This window comes from Pseudorasbora parva, chromosome 23 (genome assembly GCF_024679245.1).
Source record: "Pseudorasbora parva isolate DD20220531a chromosome 23, ASM2467924v1, whole genome shotgun sequence".
NCBI lineage: Eukaryota > Metazoa > Chordata > Actinopteri > Cypriniformes > Gobionidae > Pseudorasbora > Pseudorasbora parva.
The window spans coordinates 37706449-37729539 of record NC_090194.1 but is presented as its reverse complement, the minus strand read 5'-3'; the positions used below and the strand labels follow the sequence as shown (position 1 = coordinate 37729539).

General features: G+C 42.0%; 2 protein-coding genes across 3 annotated transcripts in view; both read left to right on the top strand.

Moving 5' to 3' along the window:
* The window catches only part of LOC137061970 (ankyrin repeat and LEM domain-containing protein 2), a 30447-nt gene extending 19452 nt beyond the window's left edge, over positions 1 to 10995 (top strand). The window contains exons 9-12 of one of the 2 annotated variants that reach the window (XM_067432702.1): positions 2484 to 2590; positions 3332 to 3781; positions 7904 to 8035; positions 9253 to 10995. In XM_067432702.1, coding sequence (XP_067288803.1) covers positions 2484 to 2590; positions 3332 to 3781; positions 7904 to 8035; positions 9253 to 9613 — 1050 coding nt within the window. In that variant the 3' untranslated portion in view covers positions 9614 to 10995. Of the gene's footprint in view, positions 1 to 2483; positions 2606 to 3331; positions 3782 to 7903; positions 8036 to 9252 lie in introns of both variants that reach the window. The other variant, XM_067432701.1, reaches the window with a different exon arrangement.
* A 59-nt stretch (positions 10996 to 11054) lies between these two features.
* The window catches only part of zdhhc8a (zinc finger DHHC-type palmitoyltransferase 8a), a 46025-nt gene continuing 33988 nt past the window's right edge, over positions 11055 to 23091 (top strand). The window contains exon 1 of the mRNA XM_067432703.1: positions 11055 to 12044. Coding sequence (XP_067288804.1) covers positions 11962 to 12044 — 83 coding nt within the window. The 5' untranslated portion in view covers positions 11055 to 11961. The remainder of the gene's footprint in view (positions 12045 to 23091) is intronic.

The following is a 23091-nucleotide window of genomic DNA, read 5'->3' as shown; positions in this document are numbered from 1 at the left end:
CGGTTTAGTCCAAGATTAACATGGCTTCCAGTTCGACCTCGTCAATGAGTGCCATCGAGTGTAAAAACGCGAAAGGCGAAGCTTGAATTTACGGGTATGTCCCTCTTTGGCTACTGTACTTTCAAGATGGAGGGGCAACATGGCGGCCGGCATTCGAACCCCTCACCCGTATTTACTTTCAACGGCATATTATAAACTTACCAGAATACTTTATTACTTAAAAGAAGTAAATATACATTAATGAGCACATATATTTTTGAAAGAACTACGTGTTTTTAGCTAAGAATAAACTAAAAAAGTTACACAGTGTAGCTTAAAAAAAAAAAAAATTATAATAACAGAAAGTTTTTAATTTCAAAAGCATTTCTAAATTCAGTTCATATTTCCATCAAATGAAATTCCGAGCCAAAATAACGAAGTGGTAAAAAAACAACAACTTTGAGTTAGCCTACCACCATGCAAATGAAACTTTTCACCCTTCTCTCGCAGTTACTACAACCCGACTGGGCGAAATGTTCTAAATAAATATGCACATAGCCTATTAATAATGATAATAAACCAATACACAACATTAAATAAACTCAAATATTCTACAACACGTTGCATATAGACAAACTACAATACCATAGATGAGTAGCCTAGGCTGTATTTCAAGTTGTTATCGGCTAATGACTAAAGGAAAACTCCAAATTTCACAGTCTATTTAAACGACACAACATTTAGGACAGCAGATGGCCTATGTGTGACCCGTCACGGAAACCAGGGACACAAGTCGGCAGCACAACTTTCGAGCAAAATGAGAGAGAAGCGTTTTTTCCCCGTTTTTTTGCAGAATCTGTCAGTTGAGATCACGACGAAGCCTCTCCGTTTTTGAGACAGCAGTATTGGTGTATTTAAAAGCGTACATTTTGAGGTTGAAATCGGCTTGTTTTCGGAGATTCTAGTAGGGGCGTGTCATTGTCTGTGTGTATTTCCATACGGGATAAGCTGGCTTTTGTTTCTTTTGTTATTGCCCCCGCCCTCCGAGGGAAGCGTGGCTACTCATTATGCAGCGCTCTGGCCGGCTCTGGCTGATATCAACATTCAATGAAGATGGACGCCGCAAAGATGATCGCAGACGAGCTGAACCGTTGCCGTTACACCAAAAAATGTTTCAAAGTACTTCTTTGACAAGCCGGATGCTTATGAACAAGCGCTCACAGACTCTGAAGACGATCAGAGCGACGATGAAAGCGGCATAATAAGACTGGATAATTCCCCTAATCTACAACTGAGCGAAGATGAAGAAGAGGAAGAATGTATCAGGCTGGCGTCAGACGAGTTGGACCGTAAGATATCAGAGGCTATATCGATAGTAACATTTGATGGGGATAAAGACAGAGAAATGGGGAAAATCCGTAACTTTGACTGTAAATGCTACACGAGGAGAAAAGAGAGCTCTCTGCATGGGAGACAGTCCTGTAGACATAAGCTTTCTCCAGACATTATGTACAACATACGGCTGGATTCTTTAGCTGCGGAAAAAGAGTGGCAGGACATGCAAATTATTGGACATTTAGAGGCAAAGAGACGCACAGCGCAAACTTCGGAGATGGTTACATCCACAAAGAAGACCCCGACAAAGAGAAAGTGTGCCCGAGCGACTTATTTCATTGGAGGCATCGAGATCTGCAAGAATACTTTTCTGTTTCTTATGGGGTGAGTTTCATTCTAAGAACACGTAGCCTACACGTTATCTCATGTTTAGACCTTCCCATATCTACCTATTGTTATTAGCTAGCTCAGTTTTAATTGTAATCGTTAGCATCGTATCACTTGCCAAAAACCGCCATTACTATAATGGGCTTTTAGATGGTAATGTTAGCATCTTTATTATTAGTAGTATGCGGTTCGATTTTTCCCGTTGCGTCTGTCGTTACTAGCCACCACGCAGCTTTACAGGGGGTGTGGCTTATCTAAATGAGATGTAAATGAGCCCTATTGTCACTCCCAGCAGGTGAGAACTGCAAAACTTTAGAGGCTGTTTTCTCTCGTTTACACTTTTCTAAAGACCTACATTCAGATGGACACAACTTCTCCAAATATTATCAGATTTCCATGTGTTACGCATCGTTGGAAAGCTTGGAGACACTTTCAGAATCTGAATAACTCAAAATGCCCCAGAACCGACTCGTGTCCCTACTTTCCGTGACTGGTCACATATCAGCAAACATCAAATCTAATATCAAATATTGTTCTCAAAGAGATTATTTTGTTTTGCAGGGTAGCCTTCATTCTTTCTCGTTGATGTGTTTCGGGCAGCAAGTTCATATGCTCGATGGAGTTTAGCGATAACTTATATTGTTCTGCCCATTGCTGTCACATCGTTTCGTTTTTTGAGCTGCCAATAATCTAAGACATTTATTACATTAAATGATTTGTTAAACACATTAGAATTAATCATAAATAAAAGGTAAAAAAAGATCCTGATGCTTTTCCCGCAGGCGGAGGAGTTTTATCGACTGTGGAAAACGCCGCCGCGGGATCGAGCCGGATATTTCCGGAACATCCTGAAGTCGGATTCGGAGCGCGGAGCGGAGCGAGTGGGCAGGTCAGCTGATCCACAGTCAGTGTGTTTGTTAGTTCAGCCAGTAATGTAAACTGTATGATTAATTCCTCCTGTGGTTGGCCAGCCGTCAGACCTCCGCTCATCTTCACACACAGATGAAGATATTAGTGTTGAAATCCGATGGCTCAGAAAGGCCTTCATTGACACCAATGTCATTTCCTCTCTCAAGACCCATAAAGGCATTCGGATCGCGTGTCAAACTGCTGAAATCACGTGACTTTGGCGATTCTAATCATTCATGAATGAATCTAAACGAATCATGAGTCGATTCACTGACTCATAACGGTTCGAATCATGAGTCGATTCACTGACTCATAACGGTTCGAATCATGAGTCGATTCACTGACTCATAGCGGTTCGAATCATGAATCGATTCACTGAATCATAACGGTTCGAAGCTTTGTTCTGAAATCGGCCATCACTATATAAGTCGTTATTTAGTGTTTTTGCGCACTAACTCTCTTCTGGCCTCTTCATCAATGATTGTAGAGCCGCTGTAGTGAGATGGGCTTTGTAACGACGTCTTTAGTGCCTTTATGGGTCTTGAGAGAGGAAATGACATTGGTGTCAATGAAGGCCTTTCTGAGCCATCGGATTTCAACACTAATATCTTCATCTGTGTGTGAAGATGAGCGGAGGTCTGACGGCTGGACAACCACAGGAGGAATTGATCTAGCGCTTTAACACTACACTGCTTTACTCATATAATCTCTCCGTGCTCAGAGAGCTGGCTCGGGAGAAGGGACTCCCGTGGGCCGAACTCTGGCATTTTCTGGGATGCTTCATTGACCTGTCCAGCAGGGAAGGGCTAAAGATGCTGGATGAGCATCTGCGGATCATGGAAGACCGGCTGACCAATCCCAGCGCTCCCGATCCCGTTTCTCCCGGAGAGCTACCGGCGCTCCCGGTGTGTGATCTGATGCAGGAGTTTGAGAAGGTTCTGCTCGTGAACCGGAGTGCCGACTCCGGATGGGATGAGGATGACGGATGCAGCTCGGAGGAGTATTTCACCGCGGATGAGGAGGCTGACGACGGCACGTTTTCTCCCGCTCGCGGATCCTTCGATCGGAGAAGCTCGGGATCATCTGGATCATCCTTTAAATCCACACACAGCACTCCGGATCACAACTCCGGATCTCCGGAGCGCCTCAAACCGGACGTGTTTATCCTCGGGTGAGCTCGGACATCTGCGGTGGAGAAGATGCACACACTGCAAAAAATGCTTTCTTACTTAGTATTTTTGTCTTGTTTCTAGTCCAAACATCGATACATTTTTTGTACTAGACAAGAAAAAATAATTGTTAGGGATGTCCCGATCAGGTTTTTTGCCCTCGAGTCCGAGTCATTTGATTTTGAGTATCTGCCGATGCTGAGTCCCGATCCGATACTTCTATAATACATAAAAAAAGAATAAAGAAGAGCGAAAAAAACGATCCAGGATGTTCCTTATTTTTTCTTTAATTCACCTTACTTTAACATTCAACAACTCCGTTAACAAACAGAGCACTTCTGTGAGGTAGCTTGAACAATCAGGTAATAAATCACATAGATTCTTCACTTTTGGATTTTAGTGCAACAGTAAATATAAAAAAAGTCCAGGACCGGAGTTGTGCAGTAGAGCAGGAAGTACAACGGCGATATCAAAAGCCCGTCCTCACTCACACAGATACAGAACAATTCATAATGTTAGTGTGAAATAATCAGTTATTGAAATGTAGAAATTAAAGATAAAGCTCCAATCTGCTTCCAAACATCCCGAAAAAAGTCTGTCAGTGCCTCAGTGACTTCACTCAGAGAAGTCGTCAATCTCAGCTGTCAATCATGACGTCACACAGCCGTTTTTATAGCATCAGATAACTAACTAAAACTAAACTTATTTAAAAAAACGAACACTTGAAATGAAATCATCGTGATGATAACTGCCTTCAGTGACATAAACTAACTTTGGGGAAAAAATATTTGAAGTGTAATTTGATTGTTTAGTTTGCCTCGCGTCCATTAGAAAACACAGAGGTGGGTCTATACTGGGACCGGCCACCGGGGGGCGATGGAGGCGCGGAGGCTTCAGTTTCTTAGAGAGCATGGCTAAAGGCGTGATTTAAACCCATAGCGTACAACAAAAAGTTACGTTATGGCGCACGCATTGCTGTTTCTGTGTGGAGTTAAAAGGGTCTAACTCTGCCACTGCATAACCATTGATGTGTTAAAAAAAAAAATGATGAGAATATACTAGGGCTGTCAAAGTTAACGCGTTAATAATGCGTCAACGCAAAATAATTTTAATGGCACTAAATGTATTAACGCGTTTTAACGCAGCACACATTTTCTGTTAGATCTGTGGCGTAGCCCGTAGTTGGAGAAAGTGAGAGCAATCATAGACGCATGGGGTGCAGCAGCAAACATTAATAGGGAAAGAAAAGGGTTGACATTAACATAACTATTCTAAAACAAAAGTGCAGTTTTTGCCTAAGCTACTATAATTTCTGTTTAACTTTTATTAGACATCAGGTCTATAAGAAAAGTGTGTTTTTTCACTGAGCACATTCTCTGCAGTCCGAGCGCGATGCACTGCAGCTCACTCTCGCTCATTCTGAGGTAAATCATTAACACCATCACCACTTTCACAGTTCATGTGTTTTATTGAACTAAATACATTACAATCGGCTAAAATGAATAGGCTGGTTACTTTTCTGAACAATAGCACTCCCGAGTCCGTCTTCTTCACAATGCCCAAGTGAATCTCGGCACACACAAAATACCGGCAGTTCAACAGGGAACCCAGATCTCTTAAAGGGGCCGCACTATATTCCTACTGGTGGAATATGGACCTCCTCCAGGTATGGTGTGGTTCTGGTGTGCTCACCGGTCCACATGACAGCTTTCACATTACCAATTTTTCATACGAACTGTGCCCTGCTCTGAATTAAACTGCCAGTGTAAAAACTCCCTTTATATTCTTAAAATGAGAGAAATCACTGCATATTCTGAATTTTTAAGTTTAGGTTTATGAGACATGAACAATTTCTTTGATAAACATCTCTGACCTTTGATACTTCTAGTCTTCATGCTGTATTGATTATTATTGAATAAGTATGGTTTCATTAATAATAAACGTACATTTGCATAAAGCATGCATATTTGTCCAAACCCATGTTGATTAGAGTATTAAAAACTTAATTTAAACTTAATTTAAGATACATTTACAATTGATAAAATGTGCGATTAAATTCTGTCTCATGACAATCATGCGATTAATCGCGAGTTAAATCATGACAATCATGCGATTAATAGCGAGTTAAATCATGACAATCATGCGATTAATCGCGAGTTAAATCATGACAATCGTGCGATTAATCGCGAGTTAAATCATGACAATCATGCGATTAATAGCGAGTTAAATCATGACAATCACGCGATTAATCGCGAGTTAAATCATGACAATCACGTGATTAATCGCGAGTTAAATCATGACAATCATGCGATTAATCGCGAGTTAAATCATGACAATCATGCGAATAATCACGAGTTAAATCATGACAATCATGCGATTAATCGCGAGTTAAATCATGACAATCATGCGAATAATAGCGAGTTAAATCATGACAATCATGCGATTAATCACGAGTTAAATCATGACAATCATGCGATTAATCGCGAGTTAAATCATGACAATCATGCGATTAATCGCGCGTTAACTCATGACAATCATGCGATTAATAGCGCGTTAAATCATGACAATCATGTGATTAATCGCGAGTTAAATCACGACAATCACGCGATTAATCGCGAGTTAAATCATGACGATCATGCGAATAATCGCGAGTTAAATCATGACAACCATGCGATTAATCGCGAGTTAAATCATGACAATCATGTGATTAATCGCGAGTTAAATCATGACAATCATGTGATTAATCGCGAGTTAAATCATGACAATCATGCGAATAATCGCGAGTTAATTCATGACAATCATGCGATTAATCGCGAGTTAAATCATGACAATCATGCGATTAATCGCGAGTTAAATCATGACAATCATGTGATTAATCGCGAGTTAAATCATGACAATCATGCGATTAATCACGATTAAATATTTTAATCAATTGACAGCCCTAGAATATACATATATATCCGAGTCCAGATCGGGAGGAAACGTCCGATTCCGATCGAGTCTGAAATTATGTGATTGGATCGGGACATCCCTAGTAATTGTCTTGTTTTGGGAAAAAATAAGTTAAATCTGGGGTACGAAAAATTATCTTAATTCAAACAGAATACAAGATTATTTTTCTCCCCCCATTGGCAGATTATTTATCTTATTTTAAGCAAAAACTCTTCATTTTGAGTTATTTTTTTCTCAAAACAAGACAATAATTTGTACTTAAGAATTTTTAGAATTTTAGACTAGAAACAAGACAATAATACTAAGTGAGAAAAGCATTGTTTGCAGCTAACAATGCTTTTCTTACTTAGTAGTTTTCTCTTGTTTCTAGTCTAAATATGGGCGTCGGAACAATTGTGTGTGTGTGTTGGACGAGACCCACCCACTTTTTACGACCAATAATATCGGACCGACTCACTTTTACCGTCTCTAATTCAGCACATGTCCGTTTACCCTAACCGACCGAGAAACACTTATTATTAAACACATTAGACACTTTGTTTCCACTTTTCTAATATTTTCTTAATTTTAAAAAAAAATGTAGTAGAGCGAGTGTGGCTAAAGGCGGATTTGAACCTCAGATCGATTTGCATCAAACTTGATGCCCTGCGTTTTAACCCTACACTATAGCCACGGTAAATAACTCACTGATTTCCGTAATTTTGTCTGATCAATCTTTTAGTAAACGTATTTGTATTTCATGTAAATGGCATCTAATGTTACTGTAGTAAAACAAAAATCAGAGAGAGGACCCTCACACTTTTTATTTGCTTCCGACACCCAGAGTCCAAATATCAAAAATTCTTAAATCAAGATTCATTTACTAAATAAGTGAAATAACATAAGATATTTTTCCTTGTTTTCTAAATGAAGTGATTTTTGCTTAAAACAGGCAAATGATCTGCCAATGGGGGGAGAAAAATAATCTTGTTTCTGTTTGAAATCTTGTTTCCGTCCCAAACAAAAATAAGATTATTTTTTTATTTTTCTGTAAATTAACTTATCTAGTAAATGCATCTTAATTTAAGCATATTTAGATGTTTGGACTGGAAACAAGACAAAAATGCTAAATAAGAAGAGCATTTTTTGCAGTGCAGCTCTTTTATTAATTCTATTGCCTTTATTTTGTCCAGTTCTTCCCCTTCTAAACTGGACAACGACGTCCTTCTGGCGCTCAGTGAGGCGGAGCTCGACCCGCTGTTACTCCGCAGCGCCACCAGCTGGAGGAACCGGATCCTGTCCTATTCCTCAGCACAGAGACTGAGGTACGGATTATTCCTGCCCACGGGAGAACTACAAGAGAAATGACTCTTAGACTGAAGAAATTAATTTCATTAGAATAAAAATAAAAAATAAAAAATTTAAGTAAGCAGAAACATAAAAAAACATGATTTAAGTAAACAAATTTGATTAGAATAAATAACATCTGATTAAAATAATTAACTAAAACACATAAATAATAATAGTTCATCAGTACAACAGTTCAGTACAATGAAAACAAATATTTCAATTGATAATAAATATGATCTAAAAATAAGGAAAAATGATTTAAGTAAAGATTTAATTGCACCCCAAAAAAATGTTTTTAATAAATAATAAACATGCCTAAAATAAGTACATTTGGTTAAAGTAAAAAGATTTGGTAAACGCATTTGATTAAAATTAATAAATGAATCTTGATGTAATAAATATACATTTAATAGTTCAGTATAATAATGAGTAAAAAAGTAACTAGAAACTAATTAAATAGAACATGATTTAAATAAATAAATTAGAATAGAATAAATTAATTAATAAAAATAAGTAACATAAATAAACAATAATAGTACATAAATAAAGAATTATAGTACAGAAATAAATAAATAATAGTACATACATAAAAAACTAATAGTTAATAGTACATAAATAAATAGATAATAAATAATAATATTACATAAATAAATAACAAATAATAATAGTACATAAATAAATAACAAATAAATAATAATAGTACAAGATTAATAACAAATGAATATATAATAGTACACTAATAAATAAAAGTAATAATAACAAAAATAAAAAATTAGTAAAATAAATACAAGTTAATTCAAATAATAATGAAATTTAATATGAAAAAAAAAAGCAATTGATTAAGATAAATAAATACATCTAAAATCTAAATCTATAAGTGTCTAAACAGTGAGTATAAAATCATGCAATGATGTTGTATTATAGAAATGGAATATTTTGTATTTTATACTTTTTATAATATTAGCTGGGTCTTAAAACAACAAATTTTTAAATATGAGGATAATCATATTTGAGGATTTTTCAACGTTAACTTTTCTTAAATGTTCTTATTTTATCTTCCATATTTTCCAGACCATAAGTCACACCTGACTATAAGTGGCACTGGGTCAATATGGCATTGACACGTTTACAGAATGATTAAAAACAGGACTTATATTCTGTTAAATGCACTGATGTGTTGTGTGATCTGCAGCTGGCCGTCAGTGCCACAGATGAGCAGAGATGCTGAGAGCCGGACCTCCTTCACATTGGCCAACTCACCCAAGTTCAGAAGCCCAGGACACTTTAACCCAGGATACTTTAACCCAGGTCACTTTAACCCAGGATACTTTAGCCCAGGTCATTTTAGCCCTGGACACTTTAACCCTGGACACTTTAGCCCAGGTCACTTTAGCCCTGGACGCTTTAGCCCAGGTCACTTTAGCCGAGGTCACTTTAGCCCTGGAAACTTTAGCCCTGGACACTTTAGCCCAGGTCACTTTAGCCCTGGACACTTTAGCCCAGGTCACTTTAGCCCTGGACACTTCCTGTTCTGCTCCCCAAATCCCCTTTAGCCCAGATCACTTTAGCCCTGGACACTTTAGCTCAGGTCACATTAGCCCTGGAAACTTTTGCCCTGGACACTTTAGCCCAGGTCACTTTAGCCCTGGACACTTCCTGTTCTGCTTCCCTAATCGCCTTTAACCCAGGTCACTTTAGCCCTGGACACTTTAGCCCAGGTCACTTTAGCCCTGGAAACTTTAACCCAGGTCACTTTAGCCCTGGACACTTTAGCCCAGGTCACTTTAGCCCTGGACAATTCCTGTTCTGCTCCCCAAATCGCCTTCAACCCAGGTCACTTTAGCCCTGGACACTTAAGCCCAGGTCACTTTAGCCCTGGACACTTCCTGTTCTGCTTCCCTAATCGCCTTTAACCCAGGTCACTTTAGCCCTAGACACTTTAGCCCAGGTCACTTTAGCCCTGGAAACTTTAACCCAGGTCACTTTAGCCCAGGTCACTTTAGCCCTGGACAATTCCTGTTCTGCTCCCCAAATCGCCTTCAATCCAGGTCACTTTAGCCCAGGTCACTTTAGCCCTGGACACTTTAGCCCGGGACACCGTAGCCCTGGACACTTTAGCCCTGGACACTTTAGCCCAGGTCACTTTAGCCCTGGACACTTTAGCCCAGGACACCGTAGCCCTGGACACTTTAGCCCTGGACACTTTAGCCCAGGTCACTTTAGCCCTGGACACTTCCTGTTCTGCTCCCCAAATCACCTTTAACCCAGGTCACTTTAGCCCTGGACACTTTAGCCCAGGACACTTTAGCCCAGGACACCGTAGCCCTGGACACTTTAGCCCTGGACACTTTAGCCAAGGTCACTTTAGCCCTGGACACTTTAGCCCTTGACACTTCCTGTTCTGCTCCCCAAATCACCTTTAACCTGAGGTTAAAAAGCTCTTATATTTACCTTTCATAACAGCTGAGTTTTATTCCTTCATAAACACTAATGCAAGAATATGTTTCTATGTTTACACAGCAGTTGTGTTGCCTTTATAATGTTGAAAAATGTATGGAATTATTAATGTTTACGGATGTTGCATCTGAAGCATAATGCATATATAATTATAATGTTTTGAAACGTTTCCTTGTCATATAAAGACTTGTTTTATTTGCTATGTCTTCACTTGACTCGTGTGCGGCGAGTATTGCAGGATTAGTGGCGTGTGTTTATGTCACTGCACCAGCAGATGGCGCCGGTGAACGACTTTATTATTGTATTATTCTTCAGATTATCACACAAAACTATAAAAAGCAATTATCATATCAGAGTTTGTTTAACTTCTCAAATGAAAGTGTTTTATGAATGTATTGAAAATAATTTGTTTTGTTGAAAATAAATGCATTTTAATAAAATACATTTATTAAAATAAATAAATAAATAAATAATTATATTTTGTGTAAACAAATAAATTTTTTGATTAATATTAACATTTTATGAAGTATTAATGATTACAGCAATGTGTTGCCAGTTTAATTCTGTGCACAAGAAACAAGCTGTTGCACTGTTAGCCACACCCACTGCCCCTCATGCCCCGCCCACTCAGCCCCTGTACTGCCCTCTCTAAGCCACACCCACTCATCAGCCCCTGTACTGCCCTCTAAGCCACACCCACTAATCAGCCCCTGTACTGTCCTCTCTAAGCCACACCCACTCATCAGCCCCTGTACTGCCCTCTCTAAGCCACACCCACTCATCAGCCCCTGTACTGCCCTCTCTAAGCCACAGCCACTCATCAGCCCCTGTACTGCCCTCTAAGCCACACCCACTCATCAGCCCCTGTACTGTCCTCTCTAAGCCACACCCACTCATCAGCCCCTGTACTGCCCTCTCTAAGCCACACCCACTCATCAGCCCCTGTACTGTCCTCTCTAAGCCACACCCACTCATCAGCCCCTGTACTGTCCTCTCTAAGCCACACCCACTCATCAGCCCCTGTACTGTCCTCTCTAAGCCACACCCACTCAGCCCCTGTACGGTCCTCTCTAAGCCACGCCCACTCATCAGCCCCTGTACTGTCCTCTCTAAGCCACGCCCACTCATCAGCCCCTGTACGGTCCTCTCTAAGCCACGCCCACTCATCAGCCCCTGTACGGTCCTCTCTAAGCCACGCCCACTCATCAGCCCCTGTACTGCCCTCTCTAAGCCACGCCCACTCATCAGCCCCTGTACTGTCCTCTCTAAGCCACACCCACTCAGCCCCTGTACTGTCCTCTAAGCCACATCCACTGCCCCTCATGCCCCGCCCACTCAGCATAAATAGTCTAAGCTGACAGAAAGACACACTGAGGGATTACACACTGATCTGAGATGTGTGTTGTGAAGGTTGTGTGTGTGTGATGAGTGTGTGTGATGCAGGATGCGCAGGAGCACCGCTTACATCCCCGTGTCCTCTGCCGCCGCTCTGCTGGTCACTTCATCCACACTTTTCTTCGTCTTCACGTAAGTCACACATAATTAATATTAAAGCTTATGTTCTCAGGTTTTATTGTCACTCACACCTGACGGGGCGGTTGCATAAACCTTTTTAAAATCAGTTACATAAAATGGTAGATCGGAAAAGTATTACTATAAAATACTTTATAAACTTTATATACTTTATACTAATTTATTAGAAAATTAGAAAAGTAAGATTAGATTTTGACTAATTGTCAGTTGTGTAAATTAGTGCTTGAGACACAGTCTTAGCATAGTGGCTAAGTTTATGCATCTAGGTGTTCTTTCATGCAGAAGTGTGTGAGGTCAGTAATATATAAGTGGTTCCTAAAGCAGTGTGTTTTATACAGTAATAGTGTACAGTATTACTGAGCGTGGTTATCAACTCCATATTGTGATGTTTAATCCAGCACTGAAAGTAGGGCAGTGAGTCCCACCATTACATCCCCGGATTGGGATTCTTTATTTTGCATTGGTGCATTTTTTATTTGCAAATGCATGTTGTATGAGATGAAATGCATCATGTCTGCATTGAAATGAACGGCTGGAGGCTCTGGATGGATGTGCTGGATGGATGTGCAATGACCTTTGCTGCCGGATCTGTCCCAGATTTCGTGCAGTTTTGTGCTCGTTTAGCTCTGATGGCACCAGCAGATGGGAAGTTTGGGATTAGGATTTGCTCCCAATGCGGTTCAGGAAATATTGAGGTGTTCATCATCAGATGTGTGACCCCGCTGGATGAGTTTAAGCTCAGAGAAGCCACATCTGCCATCTGCACACGAGACCATCAGTTTCTGGAAGAGCCTCTCCGGCTCGTTTATCTGATCAGAAATCACAATATATTATTAAAATATTAAAACATTTACTTTATTCCTGTAATCAAAGCTGAATTTATTTGATTGTAAATATTCCTCCAGTGTAAATCAGCTGTTCTCTGTGTTATGGAAGCCCGTTTCCGCCACTAAATAAAATAAAGAAAAAGTGTAATTGCCACATTTTATCTTTTTTCTCACAATTGTGTGATATAACGTCACAATTATGAATTCTGAGATAAAAAGTCGCAATTACTCCTTTTATTTTTATATTTGGTGTCGGATACAGGCTTCCATTCTGTGTGAATATATAGTAAAGTGTGATTTATTCCTGTGATCATAATCATCATTACTCCAGTCTTCAGTGTCACATGATCCTTCACTAATCATTCTCAGATGAGGATCTGATCATCAACACACACTTATGATTATTATCAGCAGTTGGGAACTATAATAGTGTCTGATTGGTGCTAAAATAGTGAGTTTTCATTTGTGCGTCGTGCATTAATATTATTAGTTGTAAATCATGTTTCTGGGACACTATTATTACAACATGAATAATGAAGATATGCATCCAAACCTGACTGAGATTTAGCTTTAGAGTAAAAGTGCGTCCTGCATCTCATTTAACTGAGAGTGATAAACTCGTGCATTCAGATGGCGATTTATTCCCGGTGGAGGAGCGAGTTTTGTGATCCGAACCTGGGAACACACTCAAAAAAATTATAAGTTGGATTTACTTAATTTTTTCCACGTAACTGGTTTATGTTGAATTTAAAGGGGTCATATATAATGCCATTTTTGTACAAGTTAATATGATTCTTTAGTGTCTAAGGGTGCATTCACACTTGTCATGTTTGGTTGGATTAAAACGAACCCTGGTGCGATTGCTCGCTTAGTGCGGTTCATTTGAACACATGTGAACGCTGCCATCCGAACCCTGGAGCGCACCAAACAAGCGGACCGAGAGCGCTAAAGAGACGAGTCTCGGTCCGCTTCTAAACCAGCTCTGGTGCGGTTCGACTGATATATGAACGCAACACGGACCAAAGACATGTAGACGAACCAAAAACAGGACGTGATGTCACAAGATGCGACACATAGTCAGCTGATTGGACGACGCGGAAAGATCGGTGTATCCAGAATGAGTAACGTTAACGTTAGAGGACAAACGTAGAGCAGCGAGTAAGAGCCTCATCAATATTTGGTCAGACGAGCATGTTTCAAAAATGCTAGAAAAAACACACAAAAAGCAAACCTGGCTCTTCTCATCAGAGCACCGGTGTTGCCCATTATTAGTCGGCACAGACGACAGAACGGCCGTCTGTGTTCTGCACAACGGAGGAAATCCTGGAGCGGTTTTGAATGTTTTGAACATTTTATGAGCTCTTCATGAGTTCATGAAAGATAATACCACATGTACACGCATAAAATGATGGCGTTTAATCAGGCACACAGCGTTGTTTTGAATGTTTTGAGCATTTCATGAGCTCTTCATGAGTTCTTCATGAGGTCTTCCTGAGTTCTCTGGTAAAAAATAATGCGATATGTACACGCATAAAATGCCCGCGTGTAATCCGCACACAGCATTGTTTTGAATATTCGGTAAGCGAGATATACGTCATATAAGCCGACCTATCAGGTTGTGAGCGTCTCCCTGAGCCTTTGGTTCGCTAACTTTAGGTTCGCTGTTAAAAATGCCAGTGTGAACGCTAAGCGGACCAGGACTATGTTTTGTTTTTTGGTCCGGATCAAACTAACCAAACTACAAGTGTGAACGCACCCTCAATGAAAACTTTGCAATATACTTTGATTTAAAATTCTCATTAGTATTTTGCTGTGCAACTTTGTCAATCTGAACCGGAGTCGGACCGGGACAAGATCACAGCTCCAACGAAATTCGACATTTAAGGCTAAGCAGGACGTTTCTGAATGGTTGGTTAACGTAATGTCACTTTGATCTGTCTTTATGTACTGGCAGGGTAATGTTAGCGCGAATGCTACATGTTTACTGATTTATACGTTAGTTCATTGACAGATTGATGTTACACCTAATGCCAATGAAAACTTTTTTTCTGTTAATGTCGGTTTGTCAGTGATGCGTAACGTTATCTATGCAGTGTAATAACTGTTACAACACGATTTATTTAGACAGTAACAGACACCATTATAAACCATCTACATAATTAGGCTTAGTGTTACCACGTCCACGTTAACTTTAAATCCAGCGTACACAATTTGTAATAACACAATAACCATAACGTGTTGTTTACTATAAACGGGGGATTATGAGAACGCCATACATAGAAAGCATGCCGTAATGTAACTTACGCACTTTAGCCCAATTCATCGTGAAGTGTTTCAAACTGCACTCACTTCTTCAGGAGGGGCAGCAGGAACATGAAGAGCTGGTACAGATCCTTTATTCAGGAGCAGCTTCTTAGCAAAACCTGCTTTTTACTGACCATCGATTATAAAGCAGTCTGGTGAGAAATGCTTCGCGGTTCGCGCAAACATAAAAGCATTGACGAAAACAAAACTCAGCCACTGCGTCTTCAGCGGGACGGATTTAGGAACATCAGAATGGCTGCTGTGTTCATTATTACACCCAAGAACAGAACACCACAATCGCTGAGACGCCATTCTGCTCCAGCGTATCAACAATGGTGAGCTCGCTCAGGGCGGGTCTGAGGTGAAACTGCTGTCAATCAACAGTCATGGGCGGGGCTTGTGTGACATCACACATCGAACTGCTCGATTTGAGACGGGAAAACAAGGAGATTTAAAAAAAAACACTTGATGGATTTTTATCATTATGGGATGGTTGTGTACAGGCACTGCCAACACATTTCCTTACAATCAGCTTGTAAAAGTGCATGAACCATTATATGAGCCCTTTAATTAACTGTTTGTTTCAGTAAACTTGCGTTTTTTACATCAGGTTAATTCAGCGCCATTTAGCTGAATCAGGTTAACATTCTTAATTTTGTCCAAAACTATCAAGTAAAATTATTCAAAATTAATATCAAACATGAACCATAACAAGTAATTACAAAATTACTAATGTTATCTAACAAGAAAACCATTTACAGAATCTTATTGGCTAGCCAGAAGCCATGGCTTTCCCAAAGTAGATGTTTTTCATTTTAAAACAACTTTAATTATTATTAGCAGATCTTCACCCCAAGCACACGCTCTACACTTCAACCTCTAAAGAAAAACACTAACGTAACACACACTTTTACATACCAACAGAACAGAACATTAAACATTAATAAAAAGTGTTTTCTCATCTTGTTAAAAATGCATAAAATAGCACTTCATTTAAACATTTACTCTCCGAATTCAGCTTCTTTGCAAAGCTTGATGGGAAGTGAAAGTCCTGTTTGTTTGAGTTACTTCATTGAAACGTGTTATTTCAAAACAAAAACATCAATATATGTCAAAGAGTGGCCGTTTTAAGTCAACATAACATGAAACAACCACATTTGATGCAGAAACCTGTTATAATGGTGTTAAATCGAGATGAAGTGCTTAAATAAAGTGAACAGCATCATAAAATCTTCTCTTTTTTTTGAGCGGTTCACTTGGTCAGTCGAATAATCGTCTGCTGAAAAAATGTCATATGCTTGGAATAATAAGAATAAAATCATATTTAATTTAATAATACGAAATTATTAGTAATTTAAATCTCCCGTTTAAAAAGGAAGATGTAATTTTAAAAATGTGGAAATAAGTTAATACAATGCTGCAAATTTAACCAATATATTATTAATTACTGCCATAATAACGGCTTGTTTCAAATGTTTACATGTTTTTCCTCTCTTTCTCTTTTGAGCCGTGATGAAAGATTATTATTGTAAATACTTTCCAGCATTTTAATAATAAAAGTGTAGGCTATAGATCTTTAAAATGCATCCAAATTACAGCGATACGGTGCTCCGCAGGGGTCAAAACTGATATAAACAGTGAATTTTGAAGCGATCTCTTCTTAACCTCAGAGATGTGGATTCGATCAGCAATTAAATCACCACAACCTTGTGTTTGTCTAAAAACAGGAGGTAATTCGGCCGGGGATTTTTACACTGCAAAAAATGCTCTTCTTACTCAGTATTTTTGTCTTGTTTCCAGTCTAAATATCTAACAATTCTTAAATGAAGATGCATTTACTAGATAAGTTAAACGACATAACATATATTTTCTTGTTTTGTTGAAAATAAAATCAAAATGAAGTGTTTTTTTCTTAAAACAGGGAAAATGATCTGCCAATGGGGTGAGAAAAATAATCTTGTTTCTGATTGAAATCTTGTTTATTGTTTTCGTCCCAAACAGAAATAAGAGTATTTTTTCTTTGAACACCTGTCTATCAGCCAGAATTCTGACCCTCAGCGACCTGTTAGTCTGCCTTTAAAATGTCCACCTCCACTCCATTTATTATCCTACATTAGATGCTCCTGCTTGAGGTTGTTAGCTGATAAAGACACCTGTCCACCCCATACAATCAGCAAGAGTCCAACTACTAACATGGCCGAGACCAAAGAGCTGTCCAAAGACACGAGAGACACACTCATACACCTCCACACGGCTGGAAAGGGCTCCGGGGAAATGGCCAAGCAGCTCGGTGAAAAAAGGTCCACTGTTGGAGCAATCATTAGAAAATGGAAGAAGCTAAACATGACTGTCAATCTCCCTCAGACTGGGGCTCCATGCCAGATCTTACCTCGTGGGTCTCAATGATCCTAAGGTGAGAAATCAGCCCAGAACTACACGGAGGAGCTGGGCAATGACCTGAAAAGAGCTGGGACCACTGTTTCCAAGGTTACTGTTGGTAAAACACTAAGACATGGTCATGGTTTGAAATCATGCATGGCACGGAAGGTTCCCCTTAAAACCAGCACATGTCCAGGCCCGTCTGAAGTTTGCCAATGACCATTTGGATGATCCAGAGGAGTCATGGGAGAAAGTCATGTGGTCAGATGAGACCAAAATGTATTAAGGAGAGCATGACCATGTATTGCGAGATTTTGGGGCACAACCTCATTCCCTCAGTTATAGCATTGAAGATGGGTCGAGGCTGGGTCTTCCAACATGACAATGACCCGAAGCACAGCCAGGATAACCAAGGAGTGGCTCTGTCAGAAGCATATCAAGGTTCTGGCGTGGCCTAGCCAGTCTGCAGACCTAAACCCAATAGAGGATCTTTGGAGGAGCTCAAACTCCGTGTTTCTCAGCGACAGGCCAGAAACCTGGCGGATCTAGAGGAGATCTGTGTGGAGGAGTGGGCCAGAATCCTGACGGATCTAGAGAAGATCTGTGTGGAGGAGTGGGCCAGAAACCTGGCGGATCTAGAGGAGATCTGTGTGGAGGAGTGGGCCAGAATCCTGACGGATCTAGAGAAGATCTGTGTGGAGGAGTGGGCCAGAATCCTGACGGATCTAGAGGAGATCTGTGTGGAGGAGTGGGCCAGAAACCTGACGGATCTAGAGGAGATCTGTGTGGAGGAGTGGGCCAGAAACCTGACGGATCTAGAGGAGATCTGTGTGGAGGAGTGGGCCAGAAACCTGACGGGTCTAGAGGAGATCTGTGTGGAGGAGTGGGCCAGAAACCTGACGGGTCTAGAGGAGATCTGTGTGGAGGAGTGGGCCAGAAACCTGACGGGTCTAGAGGAGATCTGTGTGGAGGAGTGGGCCAGATACCTGACGGATCTAGAGGAGATCTGTGTGGAGGAGTGGGCCAGATACCTGACGGATCTAGAGGAGATCTGTGTGGAGGAGTGGGCCAGAAACCTGACGGATCTAGAGGAGATCTGTGTGGAGGAGTGGGCCAGAAACCTGACGGATCTAGAGGAGATCTGTGTGGAGGATTGGGCCAGAAACCTGACGGATCTAGAGGAGATCTGTGTGGAGGAGTGGGCCAGAAACCTGACGGATCTAGAGGAGATCTGTGTGGAGGAGTGGGCCAGAAACCTGACGGATCTAGAGGAGATCTGTGTGGAGGAGTGGGCCAGAAACCTGACAGATCTAGAGGAGATCTGTGTGGAGGAGTGGGCCAGAAACCTGACGGATCTAGAGGAGATCTGTGTGGAGGAGTGGGCCAGAAACCTGACGGATCTAGAGGAGATCTGTGTGGAGAAGTGGGCCAGAAACCTGACGGATCTAGAGGAGATCTGTGTGGAGGAGTGGGCCAGAAACCTGACGGATCTAGAGAAGATCTGTGTGGAGGAGTGGGCCAGAAACCTGATGGATCTAGAGGAGATCTGTGTGGAGGAGTGGGCCAGAAACCTGGCGGATCTAGAGGAGATCTGTGTGGAGGAGTGGGCCAGAATCCTGACGGATCTAGAGAAGATCTGTGTGGAGGAGTGGGCCAGAATCCTGACGGATCTAGAGGAGATCTGTGTGGAGGAGTGGGCCAGAATCCTGACGGATCTAGAGGAGATCTGTGTGGAGGAGTGGGCCAGAAACCTGACGGATCTAGAGGAGATCTGTGTGGAGGAGTGGGCCAGATACCTGACGGATCTAGAGGAGATCTGTGTGGAGGAGTGGGCCAGAAACCTGACGGATCTAGAGGAGATCTGTGTGGAGGAGTGGGCCAGAAACCTGACGGATCTAGAGGAGATCTGTGTGGAGGAGTGGGCCAGAAACCTGACGGATCTAGAGGAGATCTGTGTGGAGAAGTGGGCCAGAAACCTGACGGATCTAGAGGAGATCTGTGTGGAGGAGTGGGCCAGAAACCTGACGGATCTAGAGAAGATCTGTGTGGAGGAGTGGGCCAGAAACCTGACGGCTCTAGAGAAGATCTGTGTGGAGGAGTGGGCCAGAAACCTGACGGATCTAGAGGAGATCTGTGTGGAGGAGTGGGCCAGAAACCTGACGGATCTAGAGGAGATCTGTGTGGAGGAGTGGGCCAGAAACCTGACGGATCTAGAGGAGATCTGTGTGGAGAAGTGGGCCAGAAACCTGACGGATCTAGAGGAGATCTGTGTGGAGGAGTGGGCCAGAAACCTGACGGATCTAGAGGAGATCTGTGTGGAGGAGTGGGCCAGAAACCTGACGGATCTAGAGGAGATCTGTGTGGAGGAGTGGGCCAGAAACCTGACGGATCTAGAGGAGATCTATGTGGAGGAGTGGGCCAGAAACCTGGCGGATCTAGAGGAGATCTGTGTGGAGGAGTGGGCCAGAATCCTGACGGATCTAGAGAAGATCTGTGTGGAGGAGTGGGCCAGAATCCTGACGGATCTAGAGGAGATCTGTGTGGAGGAGTGGGCCAGAATCCTGACGGATCTAGAGGAGATCTGTGTGGAGGAGTGGGCCAGAAACCTGACGGATCTAGAGGAGATCTGTGTGGAGGAGTGGGCCAGATACCTGACGGATCTAGAGGAGATCTGTGTGGAGGAGTGGGCCAGAAACCTGACGGCTCTAGAGAAGATCTGTGTGGAGGAGTGGGCCAGAAACCTGACGGATCTAGAGGAGATCTGTGTGGAGGAGTGGGCCAGAAACCTGACGGCTCTAGAGAAGATCTGTGTGGAGGAGTGGGCCAGAAACCTGACGGCTCTAGAGAAGATCTGTGTGGAGGAGTGGGCCAGAAACCTGACGGATCTAGAGGAGATCTGTGTGGAGGAGTGGGCCAGAAACCTGACGGATCTAGAGGAGATCTGTGTGGAGGAGTGGGCCAGAAACCTGACGGATCTAGAGGAGATCTGTGTGGAGGAGTGGGCCAGATACCTGACGGATCTAGAGGAGATCTGTGTGGAGGAGTGGGCCAGAAACCTGACGGATCTAGAGGAGATCTGTGTGGAGGAGTGGGCCAGAATCCTGACGGATCTAGAGAAGATCTGTGTGGAGGAGTGGGCCAGAATCCTGACGGATCTAGAGGAGATCTGTGTGGAGGAGTGGGCCAGAATCCTGACGGATCTAGAGGAGATCTGTGTGGAGGAGTGGGCCAGAAACCTGACGGATCTAGAGGAGATCTGTGTGGAGGAGTGGGCCAGATACCTGACGGATCTAGAGGAGATCTGTGTGGAGGAGTGGGCCAGAAACCTGACGGCTCTAGAGAAGATCTGTGTGGAGGAGTGGGCCAGAAACCTGACGGATCTAGAGGAGATCTGTGTGGAGGAGTGGGCCAGAAACCTGACGGCTCTAGAGAAGATCTGTGTGGAGGAGTGGGCCAGAAACCTGACGGCTCTAGAGAAGATCTGTGTGGAGGAGTGGGCCAGAAACCTGACGGATCTAGAGGAGATCTGTGTGGAGGAGTGGGCCAGAAACCTGACGGATCTAGAGGAGATCTGTGTGGAGGAGTGGGCCAGAAACCTGACGGATCTAGAGGAGATCTGTGTGGAGGAGTGGGCCAGATACCTGACGGATCTAGAGGAGATCTGTGTGGAGGAGTGGGCCAGAAACCTGACGGATCTAGAGGAGATCTGTGTGGAGGAGTGGGCCAGAAACCTGACGGATCTAGAGGAGATCTGTGTGGAGGAGTGGGCCAGAAACCTGACGGATCTAGAGGAGATCTGTGTGGAGGAGTGGGCCAGAAACCTGACGGATCTAGAGAAGATCTGTGTGGAGGAGTGGGCCAGAAACCTGACGGATCTAGAGGAGATCTGTGTGGAGGAGTGGGCCAGAAACCTGACGGATCTAGAGGAGATCTGTGTGGAGGAGTGGGCCAGAAACCTGACGGATCTAGAGGAGATCTGTGTGGAGGAGTGGGCCAGAAACCTGACGGATCTAGAGGAGATCTGTGTGGAGGAGTGGGCCAGATACCTGACGGATCTAGAGGAGATCTGTGTGGAGGAGTGGGCCAGAAACCTGACGGATCTAGAGGAGATCTGTGTGGAGGAGTGGGCCAGAAACCTGACGGATCTAGAGGAGATCTGTGTGGAGGAGTGGGCCAGAAACCTGATGGATCTAGAGGAGATCTGTGTGGAGGAGTGGGCCAGAAACCTGACGGATCTAGAGGAGATCTGTGTGGAGGAGTGGGCCAGAAACCTGACGGATCTAGAGGAGATCTGTGTGGAGAAGTGGGCCAGAAACCTGACGGATCTAGAGGAGATCTGTGTGGAGGAGTGGGCCAGAAAACTGACGGATCTAGAGGAGATCTGTGTGGAGGAGTGGGCCAGAATCCCTCCTGCAGAGCAAACCTGCTGAAGAACTACAGCAAACGCTTGAGCTCAAACAAAGGCTACTGGACCAAATATTAACATTGATTTTCTAAGGTGTTCAAATACTTATTAGCAGCTGTATCACACAAATAAATAGGAAAAAATCATACATTCTGATTTCTGGATTTTTTTTTTTTTAGATTATGTCTCTCTCAGTGGATCTACGATGACAATTTCAGACCCTCCATGATTTCTAAGGGGAGAACTTGCCAAATAGCAGAGTGTTCAAATACTTATTTTCTCACTGTATATCTCATGCCATTTTACTTATCTAGTAAATGCATCTTGATTTAAAAATATTTGGATATTTGGACTGGAAACGAGACAAAATTACTAAATAAGAAGAGCAGTTTTGCTGTGTACGCAGGTGGTGGGAGAAAAACTCTGACATTCTGGATTCGGACGGCAATAAAATCACAGACTCGCCGCTGCAAATGATGAAAATACCTCACGACCCCACGAGAAACAATTACCGTCCGAATAGGGCTTATCTCGGAATGATTTTTATCCCTTTTGAGTGAATCATTTTGATTAATTTGATCAAATATGACCCTGAAGCACAAAACCAGTCATAAGGGACGATTGAGATGTATAGAATAATCTGAATAAATCATCTCTCATTGATGTGCGGTTTCTTAGGACAATATTTGACAATCTGAGGGTGCAAAAAAATCTAATATTGAGGAAATCTCCTTTAAAAGTTGTCCAATTACTACTAATAATACATTTATGATTTATTTACAGTAGGACATTTACTACATATCTTCATGGAACATGATCTTAATATCCTAATGATTTCTGGCATGAAAGAAAAATTGATAATTTTAACCCTTATAGTGTATTGTCGGCTATGGCCATGAGATGCACGATACAGACGCTGCACTCTGCAAAAAATGCTCCTCTTACTCAGTATTTTTGTCTTGTTTCTCGTCCAAACATCTAAAAATTCTTAAAACAAGAAGTATTTACTAGACAAGCAAAAGTAATTGTCTTGTTTTGGGAAAAATAACTCAAAATGAAGAGAGTTTTTGCTTAAAATAAGATAAATAATCTGCCAATGGGGTGAGAAAAATAATCTTGTTTTCTG